The 24,848-nt window shown below is 38.9% G+C and overlaps 1 protein-coding gene across 6 annotated transcripts; it reads right to left on the bottom strand.

Moving 5' to 3' along the window:
• Nucleotides 1–7,388: 7,388 nt before the first annotated feature.
• On the bottom strand, nt 7,389–21,711 carry PTGR2 (prostaglandin reductase 2). Of its 6 annotated transcripts, none has more exons than XM_048305620.1 (10): nt 21,693–21,711; nt 16,677–16,745; nt 15,374–15,492; nt 14,159–14,350; nt 13,062–13,232; nt 11,410–11,619; nt 10,874–10,995; nt 9,533–9,620; nt 8,763–8,802; nt 7,389–7,601 (listed from the first exon to the last, which is right to left on the bottom strand). In XM_048305620.1, the coding sequence occupies exons 2-10, from the start codon at nt 16,711–16,713 to the stop codon at nt 7,537–7,539; spliced, it is 1,044 nt and encodes a 347-aa protein (XP_048161577.1). In that variant the 5' UTR covers nt 16,714–16,745; nt 21,693–21,711; the 3' UTR covers nt 7,389–7,536. The 6 variants fall into 6 exon arrangements, 5 of the variants coding, with proteins under 5 accessions (XP_048161577.1, XP_048161578.1, XP_048161579.1 ...); XM_048305621.1 differs by lacking the exon at nt 21,693–21,711 and adding an exon at nt 19,786–21,605; XM_048305622.1 differs by lacking the exon at nt 21,693–21,711 and adding an exon at nt 17,026–19,772.
• Between the last annotated feature and the right edge of the window lie 3,137 nt (nt 21,712–24,848).

Genomic DNA, 24,848 nt, shown 5'->3' with positions numbered 1-24,848 from the left:
TATATTTCTGTCTTTTGTCATTGTGTCGCCCCCAAACTTCTTCCAGTTTTTCAGGATGCATCCTAGAGGGCTGCAGGGTGGGGGGGATTGTGGATTGACTTGTTCCCATTGTTAAATATATGCTTTTACCCTTAGGTTGGGATTTCCAGTAGTCTCTGCACTGCACACCACTGGAACCCACTGATTGATTAAGCCCCCACGCTGAGCATTCATGCGTGGCTTATGTGAAGGCTGATTTTTTTTTTTTTCTTTAATTAAGAAGAAAAAGGAACAAAAGTGCACTTACCAAACTAGAAAATTCCGGGGGTCCAGGAAAGCTGATACACTTCCCCCGCACCCCCGTTTGCCTTACTCAAATACCTCTCTCAGGCGTTGCAGCATCCCGACGCTGGAGAGGATTTGGTGGGGTCCCTGATCAAAGGGTCGGTGCGTGCTGGAGACCAGCAGGACGATCTGGCTCTTCGGCTGTTCCATCTGGATCACCAAAACTCCTGCTGTCCCAGCTATGGGTTCTTTCACCAGGTGTGCAGGAAGCTGACTGACACAGAGTCAAGAGGAGTATTTCCTGTGTGTGCAGAGTGGGTGCTGGATCCACAGAGCTGGCATACCTGCAGTGCCAGTACCTGCTTTCATGCACCCCAAACCCTGGAACAGCAGCATTCCCCTGCATTCATTGGCTCTAGATTTTCTTGCCTTCATTTAAAGGCACAGTACCCATTTATTTTGCCACCCATGCTCTAGGGGCAACTGGCTTATGGGATCGTATTTTACTAGGCTAAGGACTAAAGGTTCGCACAAAAGTCAAGCAAATTTCTTCTTTGGCTTTATCAGGTGTTTGTGTTATCTCCTTGTTTAATGGATTTATAGACCTATGCTCCTCTGCTTTGCACTCATTTTGCAGATTTATGGAGTCATCTTTTTCTCACTTTGCAGATTTATGGAGTCATCTTTTTCTCACTTCTCACTGGAGCTTTGTTTCTTGGTTCCTGCTGGCTGTCTTGCAGAGAATAGGGTCTGTTGCACATACAACACTCTTACCACATACACCACTCTTACACTACCCAGACCAGAGTGCTGTAGCAAAACTAAATTTCACTACTTTTTATCTTCCTACTTTGAATCTATACTTCTGGTTGTAAAATTCTGTGTTGGTGTGGCCAAAACATCTTGTCTTATTTCTGCTTCTTTCTGTGCTTTTCCTAAAGAGTTCTGAGTTGTCTCACAAAGTATTTTCTTAGTTTGAAGCTCATTCCAGCTGCTGCTACCATTTCTTATTGCAGGATAATGCCATCTGTCTGTGATCTTCTTTTCTTCCCTGGCAATCTATTTAGAGATGATACAAAACTGTGAAGAGAAGCCAGTAAAGAGAAAGGTAGTATAGCAGAAGAGAACAGCAATGTTAGAAACAGGACTAAGTAATCCTGCATTTTCTTCTTCTACAATCAATGCATTAAAATATTGAATAAAGAGATTAGCTATTTGAAAGGCATCTGCCTCAGGTCTCTTAGCTTTTGTAACAACAGCTACTATAAACTGCAGTAAGTAACATTTATGTCTGGGCTGGCAAGGTCTTTTCATGGTGTTGCTGACATTTTGCATGAAATCCTGACACTAAACTACACAGCTTAGCACCAAACACTAATAGGTGCTCTTATGAAAACACCATGTTTTTCTCATTGTCAATGAAGAAGCCAAAAAGAAGGAGGACAAAAATTAAAATGAACTAAAAACAAACAAACAAAAACACAGGAAAAAAAAACAGGAAAGGGATGAAAATGGAGGGTAAGAAAACAGAAGGGAAGAAAATTAAATATAGGGCAGACAACAGCAATACTTCAAGGTACAAAGGGAGATGGGATGGAAATGGGAATGCACAAGACTAATAAATATAAAGCAGAAGATTGGCTTAACCAAAAATAAGGAAAAAAGGTGTCTCTGCCTAATACTGTTTACATTTTATTACCCTTTACAAATGTTTATTGTTAAAGATTGTAGCTGAACTTCCTTACTGTGGTCATGATGTCACATGAAGCTAGAAATGCATAAAAGTTCACAAAAAGCCCCCAGAAGCTATAGGTCAGTTTTGAAACCATAACAATGGGGGCTGGAGTAATGGAGCAGTGAAGAGTCCTCAGGAACGGGATGCTATGTGAAGAGGCCCCAGGAACAGAATACTATAAATCTTTATTTAGTTGACAACCAATTTTTCAAAGAGGCTCAAGCAGAAGCTGTAATAGAATATAAGTTTAAATAGTAACTTGATAGTTGATAGAATGAAAATATAACTTAGAATTATGTTAGATTACTGTAATACACAAAGACACCCTCCCCAGAAAATTTGTCTGTGTAAATGATAATATAATGAACTGGACCAAGATTTGCACATGTGCATTAGGAATTTTGTCATAGTCATCAGTAATTAAGCACAAGTGACTATTTGTCAGTGTTTGTATGACTCTTTCCTTGAAACCTTTCTGTATAAAAGACTGTACTTGTTTCCCAGAAGTTGTGCCAGTGCTGTATGAGTTACAAGAGTTGCTGTCCAGTGTACATGGAAAAATTGCTGGTTTATGCCAGAAAGTCAAGATGACCTGAAAAGATCAGTAAAGGAACAAAAAACAAGGACCCCAGCCAATAGGTCCTAAGGGGCCCATCTTAAATCAAGAAGGTAAACAAGATGATGAACTGCCTTGACTCAGAAATGATGTCCTCCGAGGAAAAGTAGTTCTGGCAGTGGGAGATCATGACCATGGACTCAAGGCCCACTGACTCAAGAAACCCACTGACTCAAAAGATGAGCAGTTATGCACATGCAGAACTAGTTCGCAAAGATGATGACAGTCAATTATGAATAAAAATGAGTATGTATTAGAGAGAAAGAGGGGCAAATCTGAAATGTATAAATATGCATGTGTTCCAAGCCGGCTTTGTGGAATTACTGCCTAGCACCCATATTTGTGCAAATAGACCAAATACCTTGGCTCTGGGCATGACACTGGCTTTGTACACCAGGTACAGAACCCTGTTTAAGGAACACCACCAGCTGTGTTGATGGAGATAAGAAACAGATGTATGGGGCTGTTTTTGGGAAAAAGAGAACAGCTTAACCTAAAGAACGTGGAATGCAATAAAGGGAAACTAAAACAATGAGATAAAAGGGAAGAGACTGATTATGATGCTGACATCTCAAGAGACAGAAATAATTAACAATTTGCCCAGAGAGTTAGTGGGAATCAGAAGGGGGTTATGAAACAAGGTCCTGCCTTATTGTTGTAAAGTGTGAAATATGTAAAAATTTTCTATGAAAGGATGTTCTTTGATATTTGATATTTGTATATTTTCAAGCCTAATCAACACAAAAGAAGATTTAATCCATAAAACAGCAGCTAACAAGCAAGCTCTAAGTGATGCCCAGGTGGTTAGAAAGACAAAGTACTTATTGGCCTCCTTAAAGTTTAGGACTTGACGTGCTTGAACTCAGACATAGTGGGAAGTTAGCAAAGCTTGGGGAGAATGTACTACTGATAGTGGACACAAAGAATGAAGAGTTTACAGGCCACAAGAACATCTGGCAGAACTCCCAAGATAAGGAAGAAACTAATAAAGACAAATCAACAACTGTACTGAAATTGGCTCTGACTGGCTAAAGGTAATTCTGACATGGGGAGATTGTGACCACCAACTCAGGAAACCCACTGACCCAAAAGAAGAGAAGGACTGAGCATATGGACTAATTATCATGAGAAGCAACATCCAAAGCACACTGGACTTTTGTTACCACTTATTTGTCAGCCTTTGTTAAATGACACCTCTCACAGTACAAAATATATGACAGCTGAAGAGCCACACCATTATATATATTAAGAAATTAGGACAAGATGAAAAAAAAAAAATCTATGTTTTTTGTAACTGATGGTACTTGATTTAAGGAATCTTCTCCCTTTAGCTTTTGTTTATTCTTAAGAGGTAACATGAACCAGGATTCACAAGTAAAGAAATACTTCTGTGACAATACTAAACACACACAGGGGTATGGGGTAGAGGCATACTTTGTCCCTATCTTTTTTTCTTAAAGCCATTTGACTAATGCTGCTAGAACTTGTATTGCCCTCCATAGCTTACCTAACTACAGGAATGCTACTGCAATCAAGCTGCCTTTATTATGGTAAGGAATCAGTATCTCAGCATGATCTCACTCTGAATCACCCCTCACATCACAGCTCTTAATAGACTCCTGACTTGTGTGGATTACTAAGCAATTCCTGTAAAAATAATAGTGCTGGGAATATTATTTTATCATATTTTGTTCCAGCTGTGAAAAATAACTTTCTAGAGGACAATTACTCCTGGAAGGTGTGTCAACTCATGGTGCCAGGGATGAGCTTGCTCTGGAGTAGCTTTTCAGCAAATATTAATGAAAAGAATAAACTTTGGACTTTGGACAAACACATGTATCTCCGGAAACATAAATATATTAGACTGAGGCTTTTGCCCATTACTTTGGAAAGGAAAGTAACATTTCAACACCTTTTCAGTAGTGCCTAGGATCATTGTGTTTCCTGCTGCCTCTCATTCTAATATACACACCAATTAATAAGCCTTACAAGCCTGCATTGCTCAACTTTCACAACAGTTATTTATCTAATACGTCAATATGCAGGAATTCATAGAATTTAGCTCACCTGATGCTTTCTGTCTTCATTTGCCAACTATGACCAAATTTATTTTACTGCATAAAAATTTTGGCTTCTATTGCAGTGGTGCTGAAATAAAGTACCAAGAAAAGGTTAAAAATTCACTAAGTATTGTACAGGACAGGCAAAAGAACTTAAAAAAAGCAAAGCCATTGACTACAGCTTTAGGTAGCTACCCATATGGGAAATGACAACTTTTTAATGTTCCAAGCGTATAAAAACAAGCACCTGGCATACCAAGGGTGTGCTGGCTTTGAGGATCCACCACTCATCACTCCTCTCTGCACAGACATGAAATAAGTATCTCTACTCTGTGTGTGAATTGGCTTCTTGCATTGAACCCACAGATGGTAGAACACTAATTAATAAAAGAATTAGGTAACTTGCAGCCAAAAGACCATTGATTTCCTTGTTTGCTAAAAAGTGTAAGTCACGTGAAGTTTTGAGAACTGCTGCGCTAACTGTGGATTTACCACCCAGAACCTATCTTTGCATAAATATGAAATAAACAAATACCTCAGCTCTGTGTGTGAGATTGGCCTACTGCACATTGGGTGACAAATCCCACTTTTAGGGACAACAGCTGGATTCACAATCTAGCTGAAAGTGAACCAGTCCCCAGTTTTGCAGCTGAAAAATGGACAACAATGGTTATTTTTATGATTGCCTTCTCATGTTCATACAACACAAATTCACCACAGTTCATAGCTGAACTCTCTTTTGAAATATACAGGTATTTACTATTATTTTAGACAATCCAATGCTATACTGCAAGTGTCTTTCCTTCAAAGTTTATGGTATCTGTCACTGCATGCTTCCTTCAGTCAGGGCCAGTTCCAGCACTAGGAAATGAAAGGATTGGTTTTCATATTGCTCACAAAAAATTTAAGCAATTTTGATACCTGTCTTACTTTTCACAGCACACAAAATTTTCTTGCATAGTGTTTCTTTCCTAGTGGTTGGATTCCATTCAGTTTGGCCTAGGTAGTGACTCACTCATAACCCGTTCTGTGGACAGTTCAGCTGAGCTGGCCTTTTGGAAACATTTCTCTCAAAGGCAAACAAAGTAAAACCAAAACCAATCATCTATTAATCAGAAGAAGTACAATGAACAATCCTATTCTCTAAATAAATATGTGTTAATGTCTAAATGCAGTAGTGGGATCCTAAAATATTTAGGATAATTATCTGTTCCCTTTTCTGTTCCTTGCTTTTGAAGACATACTTAATCACATCACTCCCATTTGGCTTGGGTTCTGCTAGTCAAACTTGGTAATGGTGATTCATTTCTACAAAGTTCCCTCTTGAGATGGTAAAAGAGCATTGTTAGGCCAAAAACTTCAGAGCCAAGAGAAGTTACTGAGGGAACAGAAGGTCAACTGTCTGCAAAGCTACTTCTGTCATCAGGCAGCATGTTTTGAGATTTTCTGTCTGTCATCTTGGAGAGGTGTAAACACCAGTAAAACTAATGAAATCTGGGAGATTATTATAAAGATAGACCTGAATTTAGAACAGGAATTCTAATAAGAAAACTTAAGTCTGGAATGCAAAGATTGAGAAGAGTAAAAAAGGATCACCCTGCACCTGAACTAACTTTGATTGAAGTCTCAGGTTGCATGCTGATGGAATTGTAAAGGAATTAGGTTTCAAGACCTCTGAAAACAAGGGATATAATGATACAATACAGAGAAGTAGACAAGACAGATCTGTGGAAATATGTTCTATATGGCAAAATGGAAATACCTTTGTTATTAGAGACTTTGAATTCTAGAAATGGAATTTTTATTGCAATTATCTGTGAAAAAAAAGAATAGGTATATTCTAAAATTATTAGCCAGATAGGACTGTCAGGGAAAACTTACACTAGTAAGTTAAAAATTCCTAGAGAAGTTCCTGGGCACTGAGACAATCGAGCATGGGAATGGTACACATCTATACTAGTAATGACCAAAACTGTGTGGCTGCATACAAATGACTTATTGGAAATTGTTCCTGGTGATATCTAGTCCCTCAAGATTTGAATCAAACTTTGCAGTTTTTTTGTTGTCAATCAGTAGCTATAGCTAGGCAGTTATGATTAAGCAACTGCAGTGTGAAACTTGTAGTCATGGCTAATCCTTTGTTTTAAGGAAAAGGAAACACAACCCCAAAATAAATGGGCTGTCTGGATGAGAGCCCCTGGAGTGAATTCAGCACTGAATTCAGGACTGAGCAGTAACTGGGGGAAAGGTAATCCTGTCAGGGGAGACTGCAACCACCAACCCCCTGACTACCAAGTCAAAACAGATCCCCAAACGGACTGGAAGTATTGCACATGTGGAATAATTAGCTTGAGAAGCAAGAGATAGAACTGGCAAATAAGGTTCTGAGTACTAATTAATGAAAAAACTATGTCAACTGTAACCAATGAATGCTGATGCCTTTGTTTGCTAAAATGTGTAAATAGCGTAATGTTTTGATGATGGTGAGACAGACGTTTGTGGGTTGCCCCCTAATTTCCTCCTTTGCACAGAATACAATAAAGAAATAGGAATGCTTCACCGTGGTGTGTGAAGGGCTGTCACACACCAGCCAGGTGATGAGCCTGTGCTTGGGACAACACCCATTAAATATTTGCAAGTGCTGTAGGTGGTGACTGTCAAAATCACGTCAAGAACGTATCACTCATTTCGAGCATAAATGATTGCATTCCTGTTTCCAGCTCAATTTAGTTTATTAGCATCCCAAAATCTCTGCACACAGAACAACTTAATGGTTTATTTAAGAAATGGAAATTAGTATTAAGTAAAAACTTCACCACTATTAGAGACAGAATGCAATTATTTTCTCAAACCAGCGACTTTTACTTCGAAACTGAGATGATCTGTTTTCCAATATTGCCTCCATTCATCATGGACTGGAAAGCAGCTTCAAGGGAAATAATGAAATAAGTTAGTGCCAAGCAAAACAAGCCAAGTAGCTTCTAAAAAAGAAACCAAAAATGGTAGAAGCAAATGTATTAAGCAGCTCCCCAAAAAGGAGAGATACTACTTTGGACCTAAACATATTTATCCTTAATGATGTGCTAAATTAAGAAGGGGATTAAAAAAAGCTAGCCTGTAAAACTGCTAATGATCTGTAATACATATAGCAAAGAGAGACAAGGCATGATTGGACAGCCCACAAATGCTGTGGGTTTCACAAACTTTTTCAAGAAAAAAAGTTTATAAATATTGTACAATAGTGTGAAAAGCTGGTGCAAAAGAATATACCTTTGAGTAAACAAAGTATGATAAGTATGATATACGACTGAGATATTTGACCAAGTTACTTCAAAATACATATGTATACCAGTAAGGAGAAATTAGCAATGACTAGAATAAACTGAAATCTGTAAGATTTAGTTATCACTTAGTTCTACTAGTTTTCAGTCTTGTGGGACTAAAGACTAAATCATACTCTTCCCTCTTACTTGAAAGGGAACCATTCTTACAACACGTCTTGGATCACATGGCTCATGTCACCAGACCCCCTTCATTTTTATATTTCCTTTGTTACAGATATTTTGAACAGGCTACAGGATATTCTGTTCTGTTAAAAAAAAATCAGTTTTTACTTTCTTTAGCAATATGCTTTGCCCTTTCTTGTGTGTACTTTTCACTTTTTTTTGTTAGCAAATCCAATAACAACCTCTGTTAGATACTAGTTTTTTAAAGTATAAGTTCAAGGATTTCAAAAAAAGCATTTCCTTACACACAAGTTCTAAGAAATAGGCAGCACTTTAAACCTCTAGGATCAGGATGACTATCACTGGCTGCTAAGGTAACAGTCTAAGAATAAACTCCCCTCAGTACTAAAACAACAACAACAATCTAAATTTATATTCAATGATTTTTTTTAATATGCAATAATTTTCTTACAGAACATTCTAACAATTTGTAAAAAAATATTTTATTATAACATAAAAACAATATTTTTGATAAAATAGAAAAATCTAAGTTGCCAAATGAAACAAAGAAGGAAGTTAACCTCTAATGTCATTGTATTTTATCAGGTTATTATTCTTAGAAAATGATGTAAAGATCTTACCACCGATGTTTGCTAAGCCTTCTACCACGGTCTCTCTGACCTGTCAATGCAAACAAGCCCTTTCAGTTTTCCTCAAGCAAAAGTAGCATTTCACAATTCTTAGCAACACGGTAAGAAACTGCCATAGAAACTACCAAAATCTAAAGACTTCTCGCTCCAATAGACAGCGCTCTATTTGGACCAGGTTCTTTCATCAAGAGAGGTGTGAATATTTTCTGATAAATTTGCATGTGATTTAATTCTTCAGTCAGATCTCTGCCCCTGCCAAAATTTAGTATCTTGGTATTTTCCCAGGAAGATTTACTGATTACTTGAAGAAACAAAAACTAATTCAGACAGACCTCACAGGCAAGGCACGTTTAAGCATATACCCATCACAAAGCAATAAACTGTGATTTTAAAGCTTGGAGCAAAATTTCAGACAAGATCCTCAAAAGCATTCAGGACATTTAACTAATCAGGTATTTGAAAGAACATATTTTTGAAAGTCTGAATCTTTAAGTAAAAAAGCACTTGCACCCTATGCTGAAATAAAGAATACAGATATCAGCAGCATGTAATCAGAGAAGTCTGTCATACTGCAGTCAGACCATCCTCAGCAGGTACCTTTTAAAACAGTGCTATCTAATAAGCTTTCAATTATATTTACACATTTTTTAAAAAGTCTCTTCAATCCTGAGGCACAAGAAGAGAGCCAGAGACAAAGAAATTAGTCCTCTTGTAGTAGGAGATAATACTAAAGGCCATAGATAAAACCTAAAAGTTCTCACCTTCAGTTTACCCTCTTGGATCCACTGGCAGAGTTGTAATACACTAGCTTCTTGTTTGTCCATGTAGTTCAACACTAAGAATCTTTCCCTGTGAAAAAAAAGAATGAGCTTTGAGTTTAGAAACCTTGGTCAACGTACTTGAAAATCTTTACAAATCTTTTCAGGAAACAACCTTGTTGAAATGGAAAGGTTATGAGCATGAATTACAACGAAATGTAGCTCAGGGTTTTGCCAGCTTGTTGTGACAGCTTCCTGCAGTGGGAGCTTGACAGTAACATCAGTCTTAGACAGGTAATTCTGTTCAATTATCAGAAAGAGGAGAGTAATAAAAATCAAGTAGTATCACCAGAACAAGCAAATATCCATAAGATGTGAGCAAATTCCTTTGGTTCGTTGTTTTTTTTTTTTTTTTAATTGGTAGGGAGAAAAATTAGTGGACCTGGAACTAGATGATGAGAATAACTTAATTTTCAGGCTCCCCACAATTGTGCATATCCTGATGTCATGACTTTCTATAGCAATTGAGAAACTGAAATGATTATCAAAAATGATAGCTACTTGTAGGAACATGCTGACTAAATTCTCTACTGTGTTCTACTAAGCATGGTGTATTTTACTATTTTTATCCATTTTTAAGAGGGCAGACAACAGTAACAGGGACAAGGAAAGATTTTAATTAGAAGAGATCGATTTATTTGCACAGAAATCAAGTCTCCAAAATGTCCTGCAATACAACGACTGAAAAGTCTCCTAAGAATCTCCTCCTAATCTCTGCCTTAGCTCCATCTGAATTCTAAGAGGAGATTCAGAAATTCCCAGAGTCAGAACATAATACAAATGTTTTATCCATATATATCTGTCACACCTACAGTTCCATTATCTCATAACTCCCCAAATACTAAAAATGTAATTTCAATAAAATCACTGCCATCAGCTGCATCCTTACTTTAAAAAGAATTGATTTTCTCTCCGCCTGAATGACAACATTTTGAGAGAAGGCACTTTGCAAAATACCTGAGGAACAGAACTATAGCAACACCTTCCCTTGTACTAAGAATTTTCAGGGATTCCAGGATTAAATAAAGCAACCTCAATCAAAATGTAACAACTGTCATCTACAATTCGATACAACAACATACAACATCCTTTCCCATTTTTTAACTGATAAAGACAAATGTAAGAGAAAGGATCTACTGATATCATGATTATAAATTTCCTTTTTAGGCACGGCAACACTCTCTTCTGATTATCAGTAGCTACTGCAGATTACAGACTACCTTCCAAACATCATGTGCATAATCTACCCAGAACCTGGTCACAAGTTCCGGAGGAGAAATGTACCTTGTGATGTTCCTTTCTTTCTGTATTTTTTCTATGTCAGGAGGCAGTGGAGGGGGATAAGGCACATCTTTGTTATACTGAGAAATCTGTCCACACAGGATGATATGGCTGTTCTGATTCATCTGTTTGGGACAGCACAAAGTGAGAAAAATTACATTCCTCGGTCTCAGAAACTAAATTTTTCAAAGATGCAATAGATGATACTGCAAAATTTTCACTAGCCACATTTCCTATGAAAGAGTGGGAGAATTGCATGCACTTCAATCTATGACAACATTCAAATACATAAATGCAAGGCAATAGTGGAAAAATAAATGCTATACAGCCTAGTGTAATTTAAAAAGACACAAAATAGAAGGAATATAGGAAATTGTTATCTTACTGTGGGCCCCCAGGATCAGCACCTGAAGTCAATCACTGAAGTGGAAAGCCTGCTCTGCTGTATTACAGGCTGGACTCCAGTATGAATTAACTGAAAGCCGGGCATACAGACATTGGAGAATGACTAGAATAAACCTGACAGCTGGAATAATCACCTGACTTATAACTGTATCACTGATGTCTCCACCAACATTGTCAAAGTAAACATCCACACCACCTGGGCAGAGTTCACGTAGCTGTTTTGCCACATCCTCCTTCTTGTAATTGATAGCAGCATCAAACCCCATTTCTTGGACCAAAATGGAGCACTTCTCATCTGTGCCAGCAATCCCCACCACTCTAGAGCAGCCCTCCAGACGGCCAATCTGCAGGCACACAGTTAAAAAACCAAAACAAACCAACCAACCAAAACCCCCAAACAATAAAAACAAGTTAGAGATCATTCATCTGCATAAAAGTACCAGTGGAAGAAAGGGAGTCTTAAGGGGTGTTACAGTTATTCCCCATCCCCCTAAACCCCAGGCAGCAAAAACTCCCATCTCATGTGACACAGCTGCCTCTCGTCACTCCCTCCTCACAACTACATACACATACGGGGCAGGTACAATCAAAATTTGCCATCTTTTGAAACTCACTGACTGCAGGAGACTATGTTTGCAGAGTCACAAATGACTGCCAGTACTGGAGAACCAAATATAGTAGAAAACTACCATCTGCCAAGTAATGCCTTTTCCTGGTCTTAAAATCAAGAGTCAAACACGGTTAGAAGGGGAAAAGGGATTTTACCTTGGTATTTATTTTAAGGATCCTTAGGTGCACACGTCCAGGTCAAATGCACTGAAATGCACACCACAATGCACACCCCCAAAAGATCTGGTATAACACTATAGGTCTTACTAATTAGCATATCTATCCAAAATTCCCCAATGAGAGGCTTGAATAAGCCCCCCTCCCCAAGGAACCTTCCCCTGGATGGTTCTATCTTAGTTTACAGAATGTGTTCTGGCAAGGACCTTGGTCTCTCTTGGCACACTAACCCCTAACTACAAAGTTTCTAAAATGTTTAGTATTCTAGCTGAACAAAGAAGTCCAAGAATGTAACACTAAGAATACAGAAGTTGTTAAAAGGTATAACAAGGGTATAAAAGAAAAGGCAAAAATCTTCATGGCATCACAAGTACCATAACATAACTAATAAAAGGCAAATAGAAAATGAGACAATAACTTATTTAAATACAATCTTCATAGATTTGCTCATGCATTGTTTCTTCATAGCTTCTCTTTATTAGGTCTAAAGTTTGCTTGTGTATATGTATGAATACATCTAGAGAGATATTTGTAGATAAGCACATACACACTGCAAACAGGTTCCACAAAGCGGAGGAGGATAAAAGGACTGTAAATCTCAAAACACAAAGGATGTCATGGAGCACAGCACAAAGGGTTTACCATATTTTTTTACTATTTTCTAATAGAGAAGAAAAAGAAAGTCTCCAGTCAATAGAGTGTTGGAATGGTAGGCTACCATATAAATGTATAATAAATACATGCATATATACCATCTATTTTACTTGTGCTAGCAACAAGTAATCACCACCATCAGTTTTCTCCTCTCCCTACCTCATGAAACTTGAGTTTCATATGTAAAGTCTTTCACAGTTAGAGTGTGTGCCAAACCTGTGAAACTAGCCCTTCCCATGGCGTTATACCTGCTCATGTTTACAATGATTTTATCTGTATGTTTAATAACCAGCATGTTTCAGAAGACAAAACTTGGTAACACAGTATGTCCTAAGCCTACACCTACCTGGCCGGCCAAAGAGCCACAGGCACCGGCTGCTCCACTCACCACCATGGTCTGATTTGCACCTGCAGTCACATGTCCTTTCTCCCTGATTCCCAACAGGGCCGTCAGTCCCGTGATGCCAGCTGCACCCAGAAAGTAGGAAAGGCGTCCATTTACAAGTTGTGGAACAAGCTACGGAACAGAAACGCGTGGTGGAGGTCATTTGTTTCTAACATTTTGCTCTTTGATTGCCTGAAGGCAGAAGACTAATTCAGGATATTTACCAGGTAAGGTACAATTGGTAGGGATGGGCTATCTCTAGCTCCAGTCTAATAACAAGTTTGTACAAAAATGTTAAGTCTCTGTGGTTTTAGAAAATGTTTTCAAACAAAGTAACTCACAAAAACTTAAATTATGGAAGCGTTAAAAAGCAGTTGGGAGATAAGAAGTTTCCAGCAATGGTGAACTATTCCTATGCTAGCATAAAGGATATAAATGCATCATTTTACCAAATATAGTGATTGCAGATTAGTAGCAGAGAGTCCTAAAGGAAGGAGTTTATTGGGAAGTATAAATTCTCAAACTACAGTAAATTTCTGTTACAAGAGAACAATCAACATCGTATCCCCAATGCACTGAAACCTCTCCACTTTCAACTTAATATTGAATACCCTTTCTTATGTGGATGTAAAACCTCACATAGAAGCTTTTACTAACATAAGTTAGTAAAATAAATATACCTAAAACCTTTTATATCTTACAATTACACTCTCATGAAGAAGGAGTTCTATTAGAATTAAAATAATTAAGAGAATTAACTAACTGAAGCAGCTTCAGGGCAATTTATTGATAAAAGCAACAATTTAAATAATACTGGCCTGTCTGTTAACCAGCAAAAGCATTTACATTTTTGTTATGGAAAAAAAAATTGATATAAATTTTGGCACCTATGGGTTGCTCTGCTTTTTGAGAACTGATTGTTTCAATAGGTATGCTTGTTTTTCACTAAAAATATTGTCATTAGCTGCTATTTACAAGTTGTGGAACAAGCTATTTAGGGGGGGAAAAAAGGTTTCGGGGAAAAAACAGTCACAACCTGGGATTTGCATTTGTATTACCTTTTGTAGCAAGCTTCCATCCAGAATTGCCACTGTCTGCCAGGGCCAAGTGAAGGAAGTTACAAAGTCTCCTTTAGCAAGGTTATCGTGCTTGCTCTCCTCCACAACCCCGATGCCCCCACCATCAGCAACTTCAGACAGCTGCCAGGGCTGCAGGTAATCTGAGCCCGTGTCCTCGTTCATTCGGCAGCGCTGAAAAACAAGGCTTTATTGAAAGGCTCTGGTGGAACGCCACTTGTTTATCAATTCAAATTGAGTGAGGGATGAGATGTGTTTAAAACTGCAAACACAAAGGGCTACTCAAAAATCTCTGAATAAGCCCCAAGTGTTCATAATCTTTTCTTAGATCCTTCTTTCCCCTTGTTTGCTCAGTACAGAAGGAGAATGGACCATTCTGATCTCCTCCAGCACTGTTACCAAAGCCAACACATTCTACAGAAGTTGGCTCAAAGGCACCAGTGCAATTGATAATGGCAAGCTTGGGTCTGATGAGAATCCTACAAATGCCATTCCTTAACTGAAGGAATCCTAGAAATGCAGGATAAAAAAACCACCCAAAAGTCATTTAGTCCATGCCTGTGCACTGAAGAGCAGTCAAATATATGCAGACCATCCCTGACAGACATCTGTTTAATGAAACATCTTGAAATGTGATGTATTTTCTTTGCAGCTTCTCCTGTAGCTACAGCTAGTATTTCAGGATTCTTAAGCTTTTCCTTAATTACCAAACTAAATGTACTTTCCTGAAATGTAGACTGTTTCTTTTCTGCTATCGCCATCTATGGAAGGAATAAATGATTGGAATTCTCTTTATAACAAACTTTTACAGACTCTGTCTGGTTCTTCTACTTTCACTTCCATTTCAACCCACAATTCTTCCAACCACATGATTTCTGTAATTGTGCATGACTGGGGGAAAAAAAAATATAAAAAAGGCCAAGTTCAGAAAAAGCTGATACAAACAAATCTGTAATGGCAGACCAGAGCTCATGGTCTTTTCCTGGTCCTATAAAGTCATATTCCTACATATATCCCAGGCATATTAATGCCAAATTCTTTCCCAGTATAACTCCATCAGAATGAATACAATTACTAAGTTATACTAGACATATTTGTTCTGTAATTGGTAGCTTTGGTGTTAAACATCATGACAGGTACAGAATTGAAGGTACTTTAAAAAACAAATTCTGGCTTAGCTCTAAGTTCAGCACCTACCATGTAGGGGTCCACTGAGAGGTAGAGAGTTTTAACACGCACTTGTCCTGCTTGGACTGTATCTGCTATTGTACTTTGCTCCAGTCGGAAGTTTTCAGCCACTGGCACTCCATTCTTACCTAGAGTTATTTTAAAATTAAACAAATAAATGAATCAATATAGAGCTTCCCTTAATCAGTGAGGGAAGGCCTTTTTTTAAGGTAGTCCTTTTTAGAATAAATTAGGTTATATGTTTACTCAGGTATAAAACTACCAACCAACTACTCTCACTTTTCTGCCTCTTCTGACTCAAGTGAGACTGAGGGAATACAGACCAGAGCCACTGCACATGCACCTGCTGCAAGGGCATCCCTTCACAGAGACTTCCTAACATTAAAGCTTCCCAAAAAGACCCGTAAAACTGTGGTAAGAACCCCAGAACTGGAGGCTTCATCCTCAGGTTGGTACCACATGCAGCAGATCAATCAGACAACTGGAACCACTAACACTGAGACAGCCAGACAGCCTTGCATATTTTAACTGCAGAGTGACTGCACAACTACAGCAGGCTCCTGCTGTAACATTTGAAAGACTTAATTGCAGGTCACACAATAGTTCTTAACTCTTAAAACTGTTTTAGCATTAAGCAGCATACAATACTTCCTCCAAAACTTAAAGTCTTCTATACCAGAAGATTTATGAACTCACTACTCAAAATACTGTGCTGATATCCATAACAAGGCAAATGTGTAAGCAAGAAAGTAAACAAAAGCTCAACAGCGTAAATTTAAAAAACAAACCCTTTGAAACATGAGAGGAATAAAAGATTCAATATTTACTACAAAGAAACAAAAATTAATAGTAACAAAATATTGTAGACATCTCTTATAATGCAAAAAGAATAAATGTGAGAACTAAAAAGTCATGTTCAATAATCTTTCTTCACTTTCATCCCCTAGAGTTTTCTCATATATTATGTGTTAATCCTTTTTTCTCACCCAACAGTTTAGAAATCTGTATATACAGACTAAACAAATGCAGTTTGAATATATGTTATTTAATAATAGAAAGGTATTTATAATAATAAAGTTTACTTATATTAATAAACGTAAACAAATTTAATATAAATGTATTTATGTTAATGGAAATGAATACATATATATATATAAATAAATGCACTTTAAATAAACTTTATTGCTGCATGCAATATTAAGATACATAAAAGTCAGTATCTCAAGTTAGTTTCTGTTTCTACCCTCAGCATTTTGGAGCATTAGGCAATCAGAACAAACACCTTGTTTCTTTAGTGGAGAGAAATACATACCAGGCCGTGAATTCAGCACTACTCTTTGTATAATCATCTCTGCTTTTGCAGCAATTTCACACTGGATTTCTACAAAAGAAAATGTTGTTTGAAGGCCCGAAACATAAATGTTCTTGAAAAAAGAATATGGGGCAAAGTACTCAGTAATCTGGAAACTGGGGATGGAATACGGACCTCACCAACTTCAGTGTCCATGCCCAAGGAAGATATAAAGGATCATATAAACCAACCTCAAGCATAAAATAAACAAATGTGTGAACAAGGAGTTTCCCTGTTTATCTTATTGAAGCCCTGATTTTATACAATGTCACAGCTGCACCTACTGGAAAGATGGAAAATTGTAATGTACCATGCTCCCTCTAAGACCATCACCATCTGCTACCAGGCAGCGGGAGACGTGTTTGATTTGCTTTCCTGCGCTGAGAACACCCTGTTCCCACCTAAAAGACACAGAGGCAATTATCCACACGAAGTCAGGTGCCACTCAATAAAAGGCAGCCAGGCACACCAGAATAGCAGTGTGCAGGTACATGAAAAAAGACATTGCTGTGTAAGATGTTTGGTAAGAAAAAGCAATTCTTTCCATTAGCCTCTCTATTAGAGATGAGAAAGAATGAGATCACCACTTAATCTCTTCTACATAAAAATTTCTCATTGAATTTCAACATTTTAAAAGAGGATTGTAAAACTGTGATTTTGCACCTGTGAGACTCAAACTTATTAAGAGGAAGTTAACCTGATAAAAAAGCCCCATGATCTTACATGCTTTCAGATCTAATACAAAATAAAGATGTTACTACTGTTTTCAGCGGACAGCCATAAATAACCAACCTCCACATGAACAAAGGACATTAAGGAATGAAACATGATAGCTGACATCTTTGCCATAAGAAACAGCTTTGACAAGAACAGCAAATTGGAGCAAATCTAAAAGATGAGCCTAGAAAGAGTACATCATCACCACTTATCCAACATCTTTATTCTTTGAACACTGCAAAATACAGAACCTTGTCTGTACTGCTACAGTGCTTACGTAACAGCACTCACAAACCATCAAGAACTATAGCCTGGAATGCTGAAAAACATAATTTAAAAGTTATTAGGAGAAAAGGTGCACATCCCTTGCCATCCCTCCCCTCTAAGACACACAGCTGATTCAAAACACAAGTCACTTGTTAAAGAAACACATCAAGGTTTAACATTTTATTATGTTTGCACTTGAAAAGCTACTTACTTGCAAAAAGTTATTCAAAAGTTATTTTCTTTCCAGTATTTCAACACCTAAGGATGCTACAAGATAAGCTACAAGGAATGAATCTCAAATGTGTCTTTACAGCATCACATAATTGAAAAATAAGTGACCTGTAGAGTTCTTTGGACAAAAGAACAACAGTCTAAAACTGGAAAAAGGAAAAAAAAACCCCACACTTCGATGAAATTACTAGTTACTGTTTATAAACAAAAATGAGCATTGAAAATTAAGGACTTTACAATTAAAAATCAAAACAAGAATCCATCTTTATACCCACACAGCTGATACGATCTCTAGAACATAAATAATGTAAAATCCTAACAGGAAGGATAGCCTAAAATAAACTTTGGCAGATGTTAGGTTCAACACCGTACTCAGCTATAGACTTCCTGTGTGATCATGGGCACATCACTCTGTATTTGTTTTACAGAATATTTTTCAGAACAAAACTCCAAATTCTTCCTGATAACATCTGCCCAATAAAATTACATCCAAGTAGTACAGTTGTTATCCCCAGAGCAATTGTTTTAGCATCTGAGAATTTCTGCTAATACAATGAGCATTTTATAAACTGTCAGATGTGTCCAGTGCAGTTTAAAAGGACAAGCCTACTCTAGTAAATGATTTGCACACACAACTTGGTCGAAATTTATAACCACGAATCAAACTGCTCTGTGCAGAAATAATGAGTTAAGAATGCAGTGAATATAAACCAACAGCATCTGGCAGCTCACATGAAATCTGGGCAAATCACTCCTCAATATGTACTATCCATATCCATGGCTGAGGGTTTGATCCTCTGTTTACAAACAACACAGAGCAGGCAGAATTGCTGTACAGTCAAAACTGCTGACTCAATTTTTGTTAGCCTGAAACTAAATATGTGTATTATGCAAACACAAAAACCCAATCTGAACAAGAGAGGATGAAGATAATTTTTATTGTGACTAACATACTCCTGAAATATCTGCTTTCTATGATTGTACAGAGGAAAAAACCCCCAGTTTTATAAAGAAAAAAAAAATCAAAGTTATTAACATACTAAAAGGAAGACAAAGCAACACAGAGCAGCATGGAAAGATGTGAGTAGAAAAATTATCCAGTGTAAGTTTAGACTACTTCTTTGAATGCCTGACATTTTGAAGGAACAAAACCACTGTTTATTTCCCAGTTTGCTTTCACAGCTTTTGTTTGAGGAGCCTGTGTACTGATTCAATTTGAAGATCTTCCAAATACTGTCAGTGGGTGGACAAAAAGTGAAACTGGCAACTGAATTGTCACTCATTCTATGACAGCTGCGACAACAAATACAACACTGCAGATGGACATTTACTTCTAAATAGGACTGCACCTACAGTGGAAGTCAGCAACACCATTACACAAGCAAATGGGGTCACAGTAACACCATACCAACATTAAGAATCAAACTTTCCTCACATTACAAACAAACAGAACTGACTAAAGAAAATAAGTAGAGGCACCATATTTTAGCACTGTAAAGCGAGGAAAGCTTTTGGGAAAAGAGAAGCGATTTTTTTTTTTTAAGTGAAAGAAAGGGGATTTGTATCATATAAGCAATTCCTTTCAATACGTGCATAGAGCCAGTGTGCAGGATGTTTTGGACTATTTTTTTTTAAAGACAACACAAAGCAACACATATTGTTACTTTTTAGCTTTTCCAAACAAAAATAATCTGAGTTGGTTTTACTCTTTAAATCAAATAGAGTAAAAATTCCAAGTTTTAACATCATTGTTCTATGCCAATCACCTTATCTACCCTATGAGTACATCAGGAGGATTAGGCAGCACAACAGCAGCATCTTAGGGAGTCTCAAGTATGTTTTAGCCCAGTTTTACCTCTTTCTCCCCTTGCCTTTCTTCCCCCATTTTTTCAGAGACACATGACAACTCTTTTTAAAAACGTTAAATAAATTCCTCAGTGCTAAAATGCTCCAGTTTGTTTGCCCTGGGCTTGGTCCCAGAACTTCTTGTTTCTGAGACTGCCCGTAAGGCGGTTTTCAGTTGCATACACTCTTGCCAAAATGAGTCACCTGCTTTCAAGTCATTAAAGCCCATGCCAGATGCAGTCTAGTTAAAAAAAAAAAGGAACAGCAGGTAGTACTGTATCAGGCCCAGGCAGCAAGGAGGAAGAAGTAGGCAATCTAAACAGAGAACAAGATTTGGGAGCCTTCTGAAACTGTGATGTCAAAATGGCTGGAGCAAGGATCCTCAAAGGAAACTCAAGGAAAGAAACTTCAAGACTGACTCTGAACGAGGAACATGCAGGAAAGAAAGATGGGAAGAACTGGGACTAGGAATCAGTAAGAACAGAGAAACATGGCAAGAATAGCAACTTAATGGCCAGTAAAGCAGGGGAGAGTGAAACAAAATGGGGAAAGAGAACTGAAGAAACTGGGAACAATGAATAAGACAAACAAGCAAACTGAGATGGGAATAACTGGTGAAAAAAAGAAAGAAGAAACAACTGTAACTGGCAAGGTGATGGAAATGGAAAAGCAAATGTAAGGGATTAAGCACCAAAGTTTCCACCAGCTCTACTAAGGAGCTCTACATTTGATTAATATTAGTTAATGGCAAGCCAGAATCAATATTGACTGTCATGAATGGAGAAAAACACATGCCATAAAAAGCTAAGCACTTTCATGAACGGAACCAATAAATTTAGATTTCTTAATGTTCCATGTCTCATCACTGAATTCTCTGATGAGAAGTTCCTCCCATAGCATTTTCTTCATGTGGATTTTCTGACACACTATAAGAGTCGAAGGAAGGCTTCAGTCTTTCCTCCAAAGCAGAAGCAGATGAAAAAGACAGTGACAATAGTTGTAGGATCTTGATCCAGCCATCTCTTTCTTTATATTCCTAAGAAGCCTAGTATCTTTCAGCTTTTTATCAGATTTTCCTGACCTATGGAGCAAAAGTTCCAGTTGGTAAACACATTCGTATCTACATACAATAGAACTGTATAAATGTTACTTTTTCAGATTTAGGTGCCAAAAAATTATCTAAAAACTTTCAAGTACCACATCTTGGACTTTTTATCTTTTTTTAATAAATAGTTGCATTGATGGAAATTGTTTAAAATACCGTATTTGTATTTTAAGGACTACTTCTTCTTAGCATAATTTCACATAAGGAGTACAGATTGCTCCCAGGAGGGCAGGAGCATCACCCGATGGGGTTTTTGAGAAGCCTATGATGCAGTTTGCAGGCTCCCACGTGAGACCCATCTCAGAGAGCCTACTGACTACCCACTTTCCCAGGTATGCCCAAAGACCAAGTTAGAAAGCAGTGCTGCCAAAGGTGGAAGAGCCTCTGGGGAGAGCCTTGCAGACGGGTCGTTAGCAGTTTCGGAAGCCGCAGACAGAACAGCCCAGGAGAGAGAACCCCAGAGAGGCAGAGGCAGCGCAGGGCGTTCAGTGCTACAGGCTAGTCCGGGGCTGCAGTGGGCTCCGCTCCTCTCCTCCGGGATGCCTCCACCGCCCCGCGACGCGTTTCGATCGAGGGCTCAGTAAAGCTCAATTCGAGCTCCCGTTCCAGGGATCGGGCAATGGCAACAGCCTCTTCCAACCCCTTCCGCACCTGTGCCCCCGCCTGCCCTGCAGCGAGGAAGCGCTAATCCCTGAGGATACGACTCCTGGGAAGGAGAGTACCGGCTCTACCAAGCACCCCCCGGCCCAGGCCGAGCCCCGGCTGCCCCCCGGCACCGCTGCGTCCCCTCAGACCGCGAAGCCCCCGCTCACCTTGAGCCAGCCCCGCACTCCCCAGAGAACACTCAGCCCCGCCCCGGCCCCGCGCGCACGCGCGCGGATCTTAAACAGGGAAACGCTGGGGAGCCCCGCCCTTAAAGCGGCGATGCCCCGAGCCCGGCCGCGGTGGTCTGAGGCGAAGCGCGGGTGGGGCGATGGCGGAGCAGTCCCTGAATCGCATAATCACACAGAGTTGGAATTACGGTTGGAAAAGGCCTCCAAGAGCATCGAGCCAACCTTTCACTGAACACCACGTTGTCAACTAGACATGGCACTAAGTGCCGCATACGGTTTCTTGAACACCTCCAGGGAATGGCAACTCCACACCTTCCCTAGGCAGCTGGATTCCGGTTAATGCTTAATAACTCACTCAGTGAAGAAATTATTCATAATGTCCAACCTGAACCTCCGCTGGCACAGCTTGAGGCCATTTCCTCTTGTCCTATTGCTGGCTGCCTGGGAGAAGAGACCAAACCTCACCTGGCTACAACCTCCTTCCAGGCAATTGTAGAGAGCAATAAGGTTACCCCCTGCCCCCAAGTCTTCTTTTCTCCAGGATAAACACCCCCAGCTCCCTCAGCTACTCATCACATTTGTGCTCCAGACCCTTCACCACCTACATTGCCCTTCTCTAGATCTACTCCAGCACCTCAATGTTTTTTTTGTTGCGATGGGCCCAAAACCGGGCACAGCACTCAAGGTGTGGCCTCAAGAGGGCTGAGTACGGGGGGACAATCACTGCCCTGCTCCTGCTGTCCACGCTATTGCTGACACAGGCCAGGATGCCATTGGCCTCCCTGGCCACCCGGGGATACATTGGCTGATGTTCGTTTTGCTATCAACCAGCATCCCCAGGTCCTTTTCCTCCAGGCAGCTTTCCAGCCACTCTTCCCCAGGCCTGTAGTGCTGCATGGAGTCGCTGTAACCCAAGTGCAGGATTCAGCACTTGGCCTTATTAAACTGAGGCACTGACAGAAGGCATTTACAGTTTATGAGGGCACAGTTTCTTTGTGTAACACTGGGAGACATTTGCTCCTCGCTTGTTCCAGTGGACGAGATTTTGTTCATTGCTGCAATATAGGGCTATTTTATAGCCATTCCTAAAATTCCAGTAAAGTTGCTGTTGTGTGCAATATAATGTATTTACTATATATATGTTGTTTCTGTGCTTGAATACAGATGAAGGTGTTTCTTTCCTTAAAAAACATGTAGCAAGAGCCAGAGCTTTCCTGGGATGAGGCTCAGGTCTTGGTACTGCCTGACAGGATTACTCTGTGTACTCACCCTGTGTTGTAGTGACTCACTGTGCTGTAAGGACAAACAGGTCTGTGAAGTGGCCACTGAGTTGGTGACAGCTACTGTGGAACTTGAAATGACTGCTTCAGCCTGGAAAAACTCTTCTAGAGTAATGATTCTGATGATTTTGTACTCTGTCTCTCACATAAAGGCAGGCAAAGCCTTTCTATTGTAGCTTGACACATAGCACTGTAATATAGGTTTAAGTGAATGACTTATATTTGTGCCACCATAATATACAAAACTTTGCAGTTCACATTATTTGAAATAACATCATTGGAACCAGAATGGTCTAGAGGGGGAAAAACGAAGTATGTTAATAATGGGATTTATACTTTGTATGGTTTTTTTTCCCCAACTTGTATCAGCTGATCTCATGACAGGTGCACTTATTGCAAGTGTAATGCACTGAAAGCAGGTCTTGAGGGTTGAAATCATCTTGACAGTTTCAAATGGGCACATCTTGTGTGTAGGAGTCCTGCGTTCAAATGAATGAGCACTGACTCGCCTCCTACTTGTGCAAGAAAAGAGCAGCACAATTACAAAAACAGCTATTTCAGAAAACAATGTCACAGGTCACTACATGAGCAAATAGGAAAATATGATGAAATGTATTACTGGAGAGCTTCCTGTTAATTTAGAAGTTGTATATCTCAATGACTAGTAATAATTGAAAGAGAAGTGGGGAAAGAGAAAACATATGTTGTATTTTGGCAAGTGTACACATATTTTTTACCCCTGTATTATATAATATAATGACTATACAACTTCTGGTGTTTGATAAAGTTACAAAAAACCTCCCAGACCCTTAACCCAAACACATTAAATAGTATTTCAGAATCTCTGTACAGCCCCACTTTCTCTTGCCTGGTGCAGGGTGATTGTGTTTCCTCTGCAAACAAGGTTATCCTGGGAGATAGTTGCAGCAATCATCTGTATTTTGCTGTTTAACCTCTACAGTCATGCACACCCCCCCACCCTGCCTTGTCTCCTATGTTAAGTATTTTTTAAGTGAAGCTGTTGTAAAATAAACTCAGGTGTGAATTTAAAGTGCAGTAGCTATTCTGCACTGACTTGCCTTGTGGATACTTTTACTACTCTAAAAATGCTTTTTTGTGATTTACCTTGATTCACCTCACACTGAACTGCAAAGTCACCCCACATGTGAAATAAAACTGTCTACACAAGCAGGCCATTGTGGAATAATTGTTACAGAGCAGATATTATGCTACCACTTACAGACAAGTCTAAATCAACATCCATGTCATCATTTTAAAGTCAGTCAGAGATGGGGCAGAGATGAAATGGAGGATGTGTTTGAGCTGGAAGATGGTTGTGGTCATGGACAACAAACCATTGCTGCCTACCCAAATAGGGAATGTCACTCTGTGGAGCCTTACTTCACTGAACAGATATTCAAGGTATCCTCTGACCAACTTCAGGCAAATTTGAGAAAGCAAAAACATTTCTTGACCACATGATGGGATAAAAAATTCCCATTTGATCCTCTTAAAACAAAGAGGGAGCAAAAAAGAGGCTTGTGGATAAAAAGTCATTAGCTCCCAAAATCATGTGTAAGCTTGGACAACGTGTAAAAGCGAAACAGCTGTCATGTCAAGAGTGGTTAAAATCATATTGCCATCAATTTCAGAGAAGCCAAAAACAATAGTTATAATAAAATTCAAAAATCAAAGTCTGGAGACTTTCTTTTTTTCCCCCTTCCTCTAAAATTAACTGACTAACTGACTTCAAATTACCTTATTGTTCCTGTTTACCTGCTCTTAATATAGAAGCAACAAACTTACATATTCTGCCTACACTGTGAAGCTAAGATGTTTTTATAGTACAAAGTAA

The sequence above is a fragment of the Corvus hawaiiensis genome, chromosome 6, assembly GCF_020740725.1.
Source record: "Corvus hawaiiensis isolate bCorHaw1 chromosome 6, bCorHaw1.pri.cur, whole genome shotgun sequence".
NCBI classification, from domain to species: Eukaryota; Metazoa; Chordata; class Aves; order Passeriformes; family Corvidae; genus Corvus; species Corvus hawaiiensis.
This window is presented reverse-complemented; position numbering and strand designations above follow the sequence as displayed.